The 14,071-nt window shown below is 71.3% G+C and overlaps 3 protein-coding genes across 4 annotated transcripts; all 3 read left to right on the forward strand.

Annotated features, from left to right (window-relative positions):
* The first annotated feature begins 1,891 nt into the window (after positions 1–1,891).
* Positions 1,892–5,062, forward strand: YJU2B (YJU2 splicing factor homolog B). Of its 2 annotated transcripts, XM_065655064.1 has the most exons (10): positions 1,892–1,926; positions 2,035–2,079; positions 2,835–2,888; positions 2,989–3,071; positions 3,743–3,798; positions 3,883–3,943; positions 4,044–4,186; positions 4,264–4,436; positions 4,518–4,629; positions 4,715–5,062. In XM_065655064.1, the coding sequence occupies exons 2-10, from the start codon at positions 2,077–2,079 to the stop codon at positions 4,972–4,974; spliced, it is 945 nt and encodes a 314-aa protein (XP_065511136.1). In that variant the 5' UTR covers positions 1,892–1,926; positions 2,035–2,076; the 3' UTR covers positions 4,975–5,062. The 2 variants fall into 2 exon arrangements, with proteins under 2 accessions (XP_065511136.1, XP_065511135.1); XM_065655063.1 differs by having other exon boundaries at positions 1,898–2,079.
* A 447-nt stretch (positions 5,063–5,509) lies between these two features.
* On the forward strand, positions 5,510–10,785 carry MRI1 (methylthioribose-1-phosphate isomerase 1). Its single transcript, XM_065655062.1, has 6 exons — positions 5,510–5,659; positions 6,908–7,152; positions 7,794–7,966; positions 8,055–8,231; positions 9,132–9,356; positions 10,612–10,785. The coding sequence occupies exons 1-6, from the start codon at positions 5,528–5,530 to the stop codon at positions 10,749–10,751; spliced, it is 1,092 nt and encodes a 363-aa protein (XP_065511134.1). The 5' UTR covers positions 5,510–5,527; the 3' UTR covers positions 10,752–10,785.
* Positions 10,786–11,173: 388 nt separating this feature from the next.
* Positions 11,174–11,893, forward strand: C36H19orf53 (chromosome 36 C19orf53 homolog). The gene is made up of 3 exons (XM_065655066.1): positions 11,174–11,321; positions 11,469–11,524; positions 11,617–11,893. The coding sequence occupies exons 1-3, from the start codon at positions 11,231–11,233 to the stop codon at positions 11,758–11,760; spliced, it is 291 nt and encodes a 96-aa protein (XP_065511138.1). The 5' UTR covers positions 11,174–11,230; the 3' UTR covers positions 11,761–11,893.
* The last annotated feature ends 2,178 nt before the right edge of the window (positions 11,894–14,071 follow it).

Here is a 14,071-nt window from a genome sequence, read left to right on the forward strand (position 1 = left end):
CCGTGTGTCCCCCCCATGTGCTGGGGACAGATGGACGTCCCATGGCGATGGCAGCCGGTGCTGCCGGGGCGGCCAGAGCCGGGGGGGGTTGCACCAAATCCAGCCCCAATTTTCTCCCCCCCTGCAGCCAAAACTCGGTGCCAGGGCTTCGTGTCCCCCCCGCCCCGGGGCTGGGAAACTGCCACCGCGCTCTGGGGACGCTGTGGGGACATCGTGGGGACATTGTGGGGACACCGTGGGGACATTGTGGGGACACCGTGGGGACATCGCGGGGACACTGTGGGGGCATCGTGGGGACATCGTGGGGACACCGTGGGGACACCGTGGGGACACTGTGGGGACATTGTGGGGACATTGTGGGGACACCGTGGGGACACCGTGGGGACACCGCGGGGACACTGTGGGGACATCGTGGGGACATCGTGGGGACACCGCGGGGACACCGTGGGGACATCGTGGGGACATTGTGGGGACATCGTGGGGACACCGTGGGGACACCGCGGGGACACCGTGGGGACACCGTGGGGACATCGTGGGGACATCGTGGGGACACTGTGGGGACACCGTGGGGACACCGTGAGGACACTGTGGGGACACCGTGGGGGCATCGTGGGGACACCGTGGGGACACCGTGGGGACATCGTGGGGACACCGTGGGGACATTGTGGGGACACCGTGGGGACACCATGGGGACATTGTGGGGACACCATGGGGACACCGTGGGGACATCGTGGGGACATTGTGGGGACATCGTGGGGACACCGTGGGGACACCATGGGGACATTGTGGGGACACCGTGGGGACACCGTGGGGACGCCATGGGGACATCGTGGGGACACCGTGGGGACACCATGGGGACATTGTGGGGACACCGTGGGGACACCGTGGGGACACCATGGGGACATCGTGGGGACACCGTGGGGACACCGTGGGGACACCGCGGGGACACTGTGGGGACATTGTGGGGGCATAGTGGGGACACCGTGGGGACACCGTGGGGACACCATGGGGACATTGTGGGGACACTGTGGGGACATTATGGGGACACTGTGGGGACACCATGGGGACATCGTGGGGACACTGTGGGGACACCGTGGGGACACCGTGGGGACACCGCGGGGATATCGTGGGGACACCGTGGGGACATTATGGGGACACCGTGGGGACACCGTGGGGACACCGCGGGGATATCGTGGGGACACCGCAGGGACACATCTGCCCCCCCGCAGATTTGCCAAGCTCAGCGCGTTCCCCGCGCTTTCGGAGGCACCAGCGAAGGGTCGTGGGGCAGCCGGGCGTTAATTAACGCCACTAATTGCCTCCCAACTCCTTTCACGTTCCCCCTTGTCCATCTCCAGCGCCCCGGTGTCGCGTCCCCCCCTTTCTAACGTCCCCGAGAGCCACCGGGCCCGGGGGGGACGCACCGGGGCCTGCACGTGGACAAGGGGGAAAGCGAAAAGGGTCCGGGGGCAATTAACGGCGCTAATTAAGCCGAGCGGCGCCGGGGGTTCGCCCGAGGACAGCGCGGGGGGACACGGGGACCCCCGGTGGGGCTGAGGGGGGGCACGGGCCTCCATGGGGCTGGTTGCCATGGGCCCCGTTGCCATGGCAGCCATGGGGCCCGGTTGCCATGGGCCCCGTTGCCAAGGGCCGCCGCGTGTCCGCGTTGCCGTAGGCCCCGTTGCTATGGGCCCCGTTAACACGGGCCCGGTTGCCATGGCCCCCGTTGCCAAGGGCCGCCGTGGGTCCCGTTGCCATGGCCCCCGTTGCCAGGGGCAGCCGCAGGTGACGTGGGCGCGCACTGCGCAGGCGCGGAGGGCTGCGGGGAGGGGCGGGGCCGCGTGGGGGGGACGCGCCCCGCCCACTTTTGGGCGGAAGTGACGCGCGGAAGAGGCGGAGCCTGAGGAGCGGAGCAGGAAGAGGCCGGTGAGGCCGGGGGCTCCGCGTCCCAGCGCGTACCGGGGGCCGGTAACCCCGTACCGGGGGGTCCCGGTACAGACCGGGAGCCTCCGCCCGCCCCCTTTGTCCCCCCAGGTCCCGCCTGTCCCTGTGTGCTGACACCAGAGACCCGCGGCCATGGTGAGTGGGGACACCGGGGACGCCGCGGCCAAAACGGGGTCTCCAGGGCCGTGTCGTGGCCACCAGAGTCTTGTCCTGGCCACCGGGGCCGTGTCGTGGCCACCAGGGCCAAGCCAGGGCCACCACGGCCAAACCGGGGCCACCAGGGCAGTGTCGTGGCCACCGGGGTCTTGTTGTGGCCACCGGGGCCGTGTCGTGGCCACCGGGGCCGTGTCGTGGCCACCGGGGTCTTGTCGTGGCCACCGGCGCCGTGTCGTGGCCACCGGGGCCGTGTCGTGGCCACCAGGGTCTTGTCGTGGCCAGTGGAGCCGTGTCATGGCCACCGGGGTCTTGTCATGGCCACCGGGGCCGTGTCATGGCCACCGGGGCCGTGTCGTGGCCACCGGGGTCTTGTCGTGGCCAGTGGAGCCGTGTCATGGCCACCAGGGTCTTGTCGTGGCCACCAGGGTCTTGTCGTGGCCACCGGGGCCGTGTCGTGGCCACCGGGGTCTTGTCGTGGCCACCGGAGCCGTGTCGTGGCCACCAGAGTCTTGTCCTGGCCACCGGGGCCGTGTCCTGGCCACCGGGGTCGTGTCGTGGCCACCAGGGTCTTGTCGTGGCCACCAGGGTCTTGTCGTGGCCACCGGGGTCTTGTCGTGGCCAGTGGAGCTGTGTCGTGGCCACCGGAGCCGTGTCATGGCCACCAGGGTCTTGTCGTGGCCACCGGGGCCATGTTGTGGCCACCAGGGCCGTGACACCCCCGTGTCCCCCCCCAGGGCGAGCGCAAAGGCACCAACAAGTACTACCCGCCCGACTTCGACCCGGCCAAGGTGAGGGGGACGGGGACCCGGGAGGGACCCGGGGGGTGGCCGGGGGGCGCGGTGCCCTCTGACCCCCCTCGTGTCCCCCCCTGTCCCTGTCCCCCCCCAGCATGGCTCCCTCAACAAGTACCACCACAGCCACCCGCTGCGCGAGCGCGCCCGCAAGCTGGCCCAGGGCATCCTGGTCATCCGGTGAGGGGACACGGGCTGGGGACACCCCGGGGGGGCTTGGGGACACTCTGAGGGGCTTGGGGACACCGCAGGGAGCTGGGGACACCACAGGGGGCTGGGGACACCCCGGGGGGGCTTGGGGACACCCCGGGGGGGCTTGGGACACTCTGAGGGGCTTGCAGATACCCCAGGGGACTTGGGGACACCACAGGGGGCTGGGGACACCACAGGGGGCTGGGGACACCCCGGGGGGGCTTGGGGACACCCCGGGGGGGCTTGGGACACTCTGAGGGGCTTGCAGATACCCCAGGGGACTTGGGGACACCACAGGGGGCTGGGGACACCACAGGGGGCTGGGGACACCCCGGGGGGGCTTGGAGACACTCTGAGGGGCTTGGGGACACCCCGGGGGGGCTTGGGACACCCCGGGGGGGCTTGGGGACACCCTGGGGGGCTTGGGGACACTCTGAGGGGCTTGCAGATACCCCAGGGGACTTGGGGACACCACAGGGGGCTGGGGACACCACAGGGGGCTTGGGGACACCCCGGGGGGGCTGGGGACACCCCGGGGGGGCTTGGGGACACTCTGAGGGGCTTGGGGACACCTCAGGGGGCTTGGGGACACCCCGATGGGCTTGAGGACACCCCGGGGGGGTTGCAGTGACATCCCCGCCACGTGTCCCCCCGCCCAGGTTCGAGATGCCCTATAACATCTGGTGCGACGGCTGCAAGAACCACATCGGGATGGGTGAGTCTTGCCCCCCGCCGTGTGTCCTGCCCCCCCCGTGCGTCCCCTCCTTGTCCCCAACCCCGTGTGTCCCCCCCCCCGCAGGCGTCCGCTACAACGCGGAGAAGAAGAAAGTCGGCACCTACTACACGACGCCCATTTACCGGTGAGCGCGGCAGCCGCGTGTCCCCCCCGACGAGGGGCTCGGGGACCCCGGCCCTTGTGCCCAACCTTGTCCCTGAGCACCCGTTGTCCCCTGTCCCCAGGTTCCGGATGAAATGTCACCTCTGCGTCAACTACATCGAGATGCAGACGGACCCCGCGGGCTGCGACTACGTGATCGTGAGCGGCGCCCGGCGCAAGGAGGAGCGGTGGGACATGGGCGACAACGAGCAGGTGCTGCCCACCGGTGAGTCCCCGTCCCCCCAGTTTGTCCCCGTCCCCATGCGGGGGACACGGCCACCGACCCTCCCGCGCCGTCCCCAGCGTCGGAGGAGAAGGAGCGGCTGGAGACGGACGCGATGTTCCGGCTGGAGCACGGCGAGGCCGACCGCGCCACGCTGCGCCGCGCCGGCCCCACGTTGGCCGCCCTTCAAGAGGCGCAAAACGCCTGGAAAGACGATTTCGCCCTCAATTCCCGGCTCCGCCAGCGCTTCAGGGTGAGCCGGGGGGGGCCGCACCCCCTCCCCGACCCCGCCTTGGGGACACTGACCCCCCCACCCCGTGTTCCACCCCCCCAGGAGGAGAAGAAGACGCTGCGGGAGGAAGAGGAGGAGGCGGCGGCGGGGACGAAGGAGGAGGAGGAGGAGGATCGGCGCGTGGCCGCGCTGCTCGCCTTCCGCAGCCCACACTGTGCGTGGGGGGGGCCGGGGGGGGCCCTGGGGGTCTGTGTCCCCCCCGGCGTGACCCCCGGCCTGTCCCTGTGCCCCCCCCGCAGCCTACGAGGAGAAGCAGCGGATGAAGCGCACCGAGATTTGCGGCCGCTCCTGGTTCCCCCTCCAAACCGGGGGGACCCCGCGGAAATCGGGGCTGGGGGGCCCCCCCGCCACCCCCGCCGGCCTCGGCATCGTCCGGCGCCGCTCTGGGGGGGCTCCCGCGGAGCCGGGGGGGGCGGAACGGGGCAGGACCCCCCCGGCGCGCCCCCCCGGCACGTCCCTCGTCGCCGACTATTCGGACTCCGATGGGGAAAGCGCCTGAGCGGCGTTTTGGGGGGGGCCGGCCCCCCCCGGCTGGTCCTGGGGGTCACCCGCGCCCCCTCCCCACCGCTGTGTCCCCCCCTGTAATTTATACACCCCCCCCCCATTAAACGCTGTTAGTGGCACCGGCGCCATCCTGAGTTACTGGGGACCCCCCGCGGGGATGGGGGGGGGCACTGGGGAGGGGGGCACGGTGGGGGTGACACTTTGGGGCCGGGGGCTCCGGGGGGGTCCCCGCTCTGTCCTGGGGCGTGGGGGTCCCTCCCCTGTCCCCAGCCCCCCCGGGCAGGTCCGGGGGGTCAGTATGATCCCGGGGGGGGGCACAGGAAGCCCCGGGGGGGGGGCAGGACGGTTTGGGGGGCACAGGAAGCCCCGGGGGTGCGGGAAGGACCCCGGGGGGGGGGTCAGTACAACCCCATGGGGGGGTCGGGAAGCCCCATGTGGGGGGCAGGACGGGTTGGGGGGGGCAGGAAGGAGCCCGGGGGGGGCAGGACCGTTCGGGGGGGGGCAGGAAGGAGCCCGGGGGGGCCCGGGAGGCCCCGCCCGTTCCGGCCATGGCGCTCGAGTCGATCCGGTACGCGCGGGGCTCCCTGTCCATCCTGAACCAGCGGCTGCTGCCCCAGCGGCTCCAGTATGAACCAGTGCCCGGCGTGCAGCGCGCCTGGGAGGCCATTCGGGACATGGAGGTGAGGGGGGCGCAGGGGACCCCCCGGGACGGGGACCCCCCCGGCATGGGATGGGGACACCCCTGGAACGGGGACACCCCGGGACGGGGACACCCCCGGCATGGGACGGGGACCCCCCCGGGATGGGGACCCCCCCGGCATGGGATGGGGACACCCCTGGAACGGGGACACACCCGGGATGGGATGGGGACCCCCCCCGGGATGGGATGGGGACACCCCTGGAACGGGGACACCCCGGGATGGGGACCCCCCCGGCATGGGATGGGGACCCCCCCCGGGATGGGACGGGGACCCCCCCCGGCATGGGATGGGGACACCCCTGGAACGGGGACACCCCCGGGATGGGACGGGGACCCCCCCGGGATGGGGACAATGGCGGTGTCCCCTGCCCCCCGCCCCAGCCATTCGGGACATGGTGGGGTGGGGGGGCGGTCGTGGGGACACCCCCAGGACGGGGACAGTGGCCACACGTGCCGGGGGGGGGGCGGCGATGGAGCCATTTGCCATGTCCCCAGAAGCGGGGACCCCCCCCAGGGACAGTGATGGTCCCCACCCGCATTGGGGACCCCCCCAACCCCACGGGGATGGTGACGGTGACAGCGCCGATGTCCCCAGGTGTGGGGGACCCCCCTGGGATGGTGACAGTGACAGTGTCCCCCAGTGCAGGGGACCCCCCTGGCCCCCCATGGGGACGGTGACAGTGCCAATGTCCCCAGGTGTGGGGGACCCCCCTGGGGACAGGGACGGTGCCCACAGGCATTGGGGACCCCCAGTCCCTCAGGAATGGTGACAGTGACAGTGCCCCCCCAGGGATGGTGACAGTGACATTGTCCCCCTGTGCAGGAGACCCCCCTGGCCCCGCATGGGGACAGTGACAGTGCCAATGTCACCAGGTGTGGGGGACCCCCCTGGGGACAGGGACGGTGCCCACAGGCATTGGGGACCCCCAGTCCCTCAGGAATGGTGACAGTGACAGTGCCCCCCCAGGGATGGTGACAGTGACATTGTCCCCCTGTGCAGGAGACCCCCCTGGCCCCGCATGGGGACAGTGACAGTGCCAATGTCACCAGGTGTGGGGGACCCCCCTGGGGACAGTGACGGTGCCCACAGGTGCGGGGGACCCCCCTGGGATGGTGACAGTGACAATGCCAATGTCCCCGGGTGTGGGGGGCCCCCCAGGGCCGGTGACGGTGACAGTGCCCCCCGGTGCAGGGGGGACGGTGCCGGTGACAACGCCGCTGTCCCCAGGTGCGCGGCGCCCCGGCCATCGCCCTGGTGGGCTGCCTGAGCCTGGCGCTGGAGCTGGCGGCCGGGGGGGGCCCGGCGGGGGGGGACGCGGCCGAGCTGGCGGCGTTCGTGGACGAGCGGCTGCGGTTCCTGGTGACGGCGCGACCCACGGCGGCCAACCTGGAGCGAGAGGCCGAGCGGCTGCGGGGGCTCCTGCGCCGGGGGGCGCAGAGACCGGGGGTCACCGCCCAGGAGCTGCGGGAGAGGTGGGGGGGACGCGATATCGGGGTCACCCGGGGGGGATTTGGGGTCACCCCGAGGTGCTGGGAGAGGTTGGGTGGGACATTGGGGTCACCCGGGGGGGAAGTGGAGGCTGGGGGGGGGATTGGGGTCACTCGGGGAGGGAATCGTGGGGTTGGGGGGGGGGATATTGGGGTCCCTGGGGGGAGATTGAGGTCCTGGGGGGGACATTGGGGTCCCCTGGGGGTGATGTTGGGGTCACCTGGGGGGATATTGGGGTCACTTGGGGGGACATCGGGGTCCCCCAGGGGTGATGTTGGGGTCACCTGGGGGGATATTGGGGTCACTTGGGGGGACATTGGGGCCACCCGGGAGGGAATTAGGGGGCTGCGGGGGGATTGGGGTCACCCTGGGGGCATTTGGGGTCACTGGGGTGGGAATCGGGGGGATTGAGTTCCCTGGGGGTGATATCAGGGACCCCCAGGGAGTTATTGGGGTCCCCTGGGGGGAGATCGAGGTGCTGGGGGGGGATTTGGGTCCCTCAGGGAGATATTGGGGTCCCTGGGGGGTCTCTGGGGGGGCACTGGGGTGTCACGCCGAGCTCGGGCGGGATGTCGGGGGGTTCCCCGGGGGGGGGGGGCGTTTGACACCCCCGTGTCCCCCCCAGCGTCATCGAGCACATCGAGGGGCTGCTGGAGCAGGATCGGGCCGACAACCGGAGCATCGGGGCGCACGGGGCGCGGCACGTCCTGCAGCACGTCCCCCCCGGCGCCGGCGTCACCGTCCTCACCCACTGCAACACCGGCACCTTGGCCACCGCTGGCTACGGCACCGCGCTGGGTACGCGCCGGGGGGGGTCGGCACCGGGGGGGGCCGGCGCCGGCGGGGGGTCACCCCGATGTCCCCTCCACGTCCCCTGTGTCCCCAGGCGTCGTGCGGGCGCTGCACGGGCTGGGCCGCCTGCACCGCGTGTTCTGCACCGAGACCCGGCCCTACAACCAGGGGGGGCGGCTGACGGCGCTGGAGCTGCAGCACGACGGGGTCCCCGTCACCCTCATCGCCGACAGCGCCGCCGCCGCCGCCATCAGGGACCGCGGCGTCCAGGGTGGGGGACACGGGGACAACACGGCGGGGACGGGGGGGTGGAGGGAGGGACGGGGACAAGGTGGGACAAGGGACAGGATGGGACAAGGGACAGGATGGGAGGGATGGGGACAATATGGGGCAGGAGGGACAGGATGGGACAGGAGGGACAAGGGACAAGATGGGACGGGAGGGACAAGGATGGGACAGGGACAGGATGGGAGGGATGGGGACAATATGGGGCAGGAGGGACAGGATGGGACAGGAGGGATGGGGACAATATGGGACAGGAGGGACAGGAATGGGACAGGAGGGATGGGGACAATATGGGACAGGAGGGACAGGAATGGGACAGGAGGGATGGGGACAATATGGGACAGGAGGGACAGGAATGGGACAGGAGGGACAAGGATGGGACAGGGACATGATGGGACAGGAGGGACAAGGTTGGGACAGGAGGGACAAGGGACAAGATGGGACGGGAGGGACAAGGATGGGACAGGGACAGGATGGGGCAGGAGGGACAAGGATGGGACAGGGACAGGATGGGAGGGATGGGGACAATATGGGACAGGAGGGACAGGAATGGGACAGGAGGGACAAGGATGGGACAGGGCCAGGATGGGGCAGGAGGGACAAGGATGGGACAAGAGACAGGAGGGACAAGGATGGGACAGGGACAGGAGGGACGAGGATGGGACAGGAGGGACAAGGATGGGACAAGGGACAGGATGGGACAGGAGGGACAAGGTTGGGACAAGAGACAGGAGGGACAAGGATGGGACAAGAGACAGGAGGGACAAGGATGGGACAGGGCCAGGATGGGACGGGAGGGACAGGGATGGGACAGGGACAGGATGGGATGGGGACAAGAGGGTGACGGGTGACTCGGGGCTGACCGCGCTGTCCCCACCGTCCCCAGCCGTGGTGGTGGGAGCCGACCGGGTGGCCGCCAACGGGGACACGGCCAACAAGATCGGCACGTACCAGCTGGCGGTGGCCGCGCGGCACCACCGCGTCCCCTTCTACGTGGCGGCGCCCAGCGCGTCCTGTGACCCCGCGCTGCCCGACGGCACCGGCATCGCCATCGAGGAGCGGCCGGGCCGGGAGCTCACGCACCTGCAGGGGCTCTGCCTGGCCCCCCCGGGTGGGTGCGGGGTCCACGAGTGGGTGTGGGGCCCCCTGGGTGGGTGTGGGGTCCCTGAGTGGGTGTGGGGTCCCTGGGTGGGTGTGGGGTCCCTGAGTGGGTGTGGGGTCCCCTGGGTGGGTGTGGGGTCCCTGGGTGGGTGTGGGGTCCCTGAGTGGGTGTGGGGTACTCGGGTGGGTGTGGGGTCCCTGGGTGGGTGTCGTGTCCCCCGGGTGGGTGTGGGGTCCCCTGGGTGGGTGTGGGGTCCACGAGTGGGTGTGGGGTCCCCGGGTGGGTGCGGGGTCCCCTGGGTGGGTGTGGGGTCCCTGGGTGGGTGTGGGGTCCCTGGGTGGGTGTCGTGTCCCCCGGGTGGGTGTCGTGTCCCCCGGGTGGGTGTGGGGTCCCCTGAGTGGGTGTGGGGTCCCCCAGGTGGGTGCGGGGTCCCTGGATGGGTGCGGGGTCCCCGGGTGGGTGTGGGGTCCACAAGTGGGTGTGGGGCCCCCTGGGTGGGTGTGGGGTCCCCGGGTGGGTGTGGGGTCCCTGGTGGGTGTGGGGTCCCCGGGTGGGTGTCGTGTCCCCCGGGTGGGTGTGGGGTCCCCGGGTGGGTGTGGGGTCCCTGGTGGGTGTGGGGTCCCCGGTGGGTGTGGGGTCCCTGGGTGGGTGTCGTGTCCCCCGGGTGGGTGTGGGGACCCCTGGGTGGGTGCGGGGTCCCCGGGTGGGTGTCGTGTCCCCTGGGTGGGTGTGGGGTCCCCTGGGTGGGTGCGGGGTCCCCGGGTGGGTGTGGGGTACTCGGGTGGGTGTGGGGTCCCCGGGTGGGTGTCGTGTCCCCCGGGTGGTTGTGGGGTCCCCTGGGTGGGTGTGGGGTCCCCCGGGTGGGTGTGGGGTCCCTGAGTGGGTGTGGGGTCCCCCGGGTGGGTGTGGGGTCCACGAGTGGGTGTGGGGTCCCCTGGGTGGGTGTGGGGTACTCGGGTGGGTGTCGTGTCCCCCGGGTGGGTGTCGTGTCCCCTGGGTGGGTGTGGGGTCCCCTGGGTGGGTGTCGTGTCCCCCGGGTGGGTGTGGGGTCCCCGGTGGGTGCGGGGTCCCCCGGGTGGGTGTGGGGTCCCCCGATGGGTGTCCCCCCAAACAGGGGAGGGCTGTCCCCACGGGTGGGGGTCTCCTCTTGCCCCCCAGGGTGCTCGCAGCCCCAGGAGGGTCCCGTCCAGGACAGGGGGGTCCCACCCGTGCTCGGGGGGTCCCTCTGGGCTGATTTGACCCCGTGTCCCCCTTTTCCCCCCAGACATCGACGTGTGGAACCCGGCCTTTGATGTCACCCCCGGTGAGCTCATCACGGGCGGCATCATCACGGAGTGGGGGGTGTTCGCCCCCGGGGAGCTGCGCCAGGCGCTGGCGGAGCGGAGCGCGGCGGGGGGGCCCTGAAAAGCCGCTTTTTTTGAAGAAACTTCAGTTTTGGGCATCGTGGTGTGTGCCTGTTGCGCCTCGCTGTATCCCGGCGTGCATTGCGCCGCGCCTCGATATATCCCGGCGTGCTTCGCGCCGCCGCCCGGCCCTACGGCACCGCCTCGGTGTGTCCCGGCATGCGTTGCGCCGCGCCGCGATATATCCCGGCGTGCTTCGCGCCGCCGCCGCGCCCACCGGCAGCGCCTCGGTGTGTCCCGGCGTGCATTGCGCCGCGCCTCGCTATATCCCGGCGTGCTTCGCGCCGCCGCCCGGCCCTACGGCACCGCCTCTGTGTGTCCCGGCGTGCATTGCGCCGCGCCTCGCTATATCCCGGCGTGCTTCGCGCCGCCGCCGCGCCCACCGGCAGCGCCTCGCTGCATCCCGGCGTGCATTGCGCCGCGCCCCGTTGTATCCCGGCGTGCACGGCGCGGGCGGGAAGCCGGAAGCGCGGCGGCGCCATGGCCCAGGGAAGGCCCAAGGCGGCGGCCAAGCGGCCCGGGCGGGCGGCGGCGGCCCCGGCCCGGGGGGTGCGGGGGCCGCGGAAGGGAGGTGAGAGGCGGCCGGAGCCGGGGGGGAGCGGCCGGAGCCCGGGGGGGAGCGGGGAGAAGCGGCCTGCGGGGATGGGGGGGCCGTGAAAGCGGGAGACACCCCTGGGGTGGGGCGCCGGTTCTGCCCGCCCACCCGCTGCCCCCCCAGGCCGGACCATCGCCCCCAAGAAGCTCCGTGTGATCCAGCAGCAGAAGCTGAAGAAGGTGAGAGATGGGAGTGGGGGGGAGCGGCCCGGGCTGGGGGGGTGTCGGGGGGTCCCGGCCGTGCCCCCCCCGGCTGAGCGCGCTCCCCGCAGCGCCTGGAGGTCGGCATCCGGATGAAGATCGAGCGGGACGCGGTGCAGCGGGCGGGCTCCAGCCTCCCCAAGAAGCTGGCGGTGGTCGCCGCGCCCCCCCCGGGCGCCCCCAAGAAGGGAAAAGCCAAGAAGCGGCGGGACTGACCCCCCCCCCCCCCCCCGTCCTGGGATCCCCCCCGGGGCGCGGGAGCTGCCACGAGCGCGGCCGTTCTGTTTTGTTGTAATTCTTTAATAAAACGGATTTTGAGGGGAGCGCGGCCGCCCCCCGCCCCCCCAACTGCTGGTCTCCCGGCGGGGGGGGGGGGGGGGAGCGAGTTGGGGACCCCGTGGAGTGTTTGGGGGGGGGGGTCCAAGGCCGGATTCGCGGCTGGAGGGACCGGGGGGGGCTCCCGGGATGGGGTTGGGGGGGGCGCCGGGTTGGGATCTCTGGGAGTGGGGGCACAACGGGGGTCCCGGGTGGGGGGGGGGGGGGGGGTCCATCCCGTCCCCCCCGTCCCCGTTACGCTGCGGCTCTTTCTGGCGCCGGCAGAAGTTTGTGAATGGAGTCCTGGAGGCCACGCCCACTCCCGCGGGCAGCGCCTCCCGGGCCCGCTCTTCCCGCTGATTGGTGCGCTTCGTCTTGACTGACAGCTGGCTCAGCCCCGCGCTGATTGACAGCGCGAGTAGCGCCGGGGGCCAATCGGCGCGCGGCGGGGGGCGGAGACTACGCTGTGATTGGCTCACGCTCCCGGAGAACCTTAAAGGCGCCGCGTCCCGCTTGGGAGCGCGGGGGGGGACACACACAGGACACGTGGGCAAACCCCCCCCCTGCTTTGGGTGGGGCCTGTTTGGGCGTGGCGGGCAGCGAAGCCCCTCCCCCTCCTCTGACATCAGGGAAATTCCCTGAAATCGGGCGCGTTTCACCAAAGCGCCGCCGGGGTTATTTTGGGAAACAAAACAGGGAAAGAGAAGAAAAAAAAAAAAAAAAGGACCGTTTGGGGACGGGCGGGGCCCGGACGCCTGGGTCCCCGCTCCCCCCGCCGGGGCGTGTCCCCCCCCCGGTGACTCACACCCCCCCCGTTAATCCGCTAATTGCGGGGCCGCCCCGACTCGCCGGGACTCGCCCGAGCGGGAGCCGGGGGGGCCCGTGGGCTGCGGATCGGGCCCGGCCCCCCCGCCCCCCCTCCGGGGCCCAACCGTCCCCCCCATGGAGAACCTGCCCCCCCATCCTCCTCCTGCCCTCCCCCCACCGCTTTTTGGGGACCCCTCCCGGAGTTTTGGGTCCCTTCCCATGGAGAACATGCCCCCCCCCCCCCCCATCCTCCTCCCCCTCATTTTTGGGGACCCCCTCGGGGTTTTGGGTCCCTTCCTTCCCATGGAAAACCTGTCCCCCCGCTTTTCCCCCCTCCCCTTTTCCTGGGGACCCCCCCGCATCGTTTCAAGTCCCTCCCTTTCCATGGAAAACTTGTGTCCCCCCCTCTTCTTACCCTGCTTTTTTTGGGGACCCCCCCCCAGGGTTTTGGGTCCCTCCCTCCCCCCCCCCCCATTTTTGGGGGTTTTCGGGGTCTCTGCGCTGTGGAAGAACCTGCGGGTCCCGGTGAGCTCAGCCGGACATGCGGGACCCGGCCAGGGCTCCACCACGGGCTTGGGGGGGTTTGGGGTCCTGGGGGGTTTTGGGGACGCTGTGGGGGAGTTGAGGACCCGGGAGGGGGCGTTTTGGGGACCCCGGCGGGGGGGCCAGACTCCTGTTCCTGCTGAACTGAGCCAGTTTAACCAAAGCAACTGCAAATCAGCTCAGTAGGCACAGGAGGCAGCGCCCGGGCTGGGGGGGTCCCCGTGTCCTGGCGTCCTGTTGCGGGGGGTGTCCGGCATCTGCAGCGGGGGGGACCCAGGCGTCCGGAGGGGACCCAGATGTCCGGAGGGGACCGAGGCATCCGGGAGGGACCCAGGCATCCGGGGGGAACCCAGGCGTCCGGGCGCCGGGGAGCGGAACTTAGCCACTGTGAACACGACGCGGCTGCCAACTCTGTTCACAGGTGGGCTAAGCCCTGCGCCACGGCCCCGCGGCCCCCCAAAAAACACCCCCAAAACACCCCCAGCCCCCCCAGCCCCAAAGCCCTCCCCGTTTCCCGGCGTCTCGGCGGTGGGGGCTGCCGCCCGTTGGAAATCCCTGGCAATGTGATTTTGGGCGAGACGGTAAAAAATCGCATCGCCAGGAACCCCGGCGGGCGGCAGCGGCGTGTGGGGGCTCCCCTTTATTTTGGGGGGGGATGTTGGTCCCACGGTGCGGCTGTCAGGGCCGGGAGCCACCTGGGGAGAGGAGGGTTTGGGGGGGGCACGAGGATGGGGCAGCATTTTTACAGCCCCCCCCGTGGTAAAAATAACCAGGGGGGCACCGCCCGGGAGGGCTGAGTCACGGCGGGACGGGCACGTGCCGGTGCCACCGGTGCCACGGGGGGGGACACACGTGAGAGTC

Source organism: Caloenas nicobarica, chromosome 36 (genome assembly GCF_036013445.1).
Source record: "Caloenas nicobarica isolate bCalNic1 chromosome 36, bCalNic1.hap1, whole genome shotgun sequence".
Taxonomy (NCBI): domain Eukaryota; kingdom Metazoa; phylum Chordata; class Aves; order Columbiformes; family Columbidae; genus Caloenas; species Caloenas nicobarica.

Bases quoted from the DNA above. Each gene is read 5' to 3' on its own strand.
- YJU2B (XM_065655064.1), top strand. The intron at 2,889-2,988 runs GTGAGGGGGACG...GTCCCCCCCCAG, and splicing joins CCGACTTCGACCCGGCCAAG to CATGGCTCCCTCAACAAGTA. The intron at 4,187-4,263 runs GTGAGTCCCCGT...CGCCGTCCCCAG, and splicing joins CGAGCAGGTGCTGCCCACCG to CGTCGGAGGAGAAGGAGCGG.
- MRI1 (XM_065655062.1), top strand. From the start codon at position 5,528: ATGGCGCTCGAGTCGATCCGGTACGCGCGGGGCTCCCTGTCCATCCTG. The intron at 7,967-8,054 runs GTACGCGCCGGG...CTGTGTCCCCAG, and splicing joins TGGCTACGGCACCGCGCTGG to GCGTCGTGCGGGCGCTGCAC. The intron at 9,357-10,611 runs GTGGGTGCGGGG...TTTTCCCCCCAG, and splicing joins GCTCTGCCTGGCCCCCCCGG to ACATCGACGTGTGGAACCCG.
- C36H19orf53 (XM_065655066.1), top strand. From the start codon at position 11,231: ATGGCCCAGGGAAGGCCCAAGGCGGCGGCCAAGCGGCCCGGGCGGGCG. The intron at 11,322-11,468 runs GTGAGAGGCGGC...CTGCCCCCCCAG, and splicing joins GCGGGGGCCGCGGAAGGGAG to GCCGGACCATCGCCCCCAAG. The intron at 11,525-11,616 runs GTGAGAGATGGG...CGCTCCCCGCAG, and splicing joins AGCAGCAGAAGCTGAAGAAG to CGCCTGGAGGTCGGCATCCG.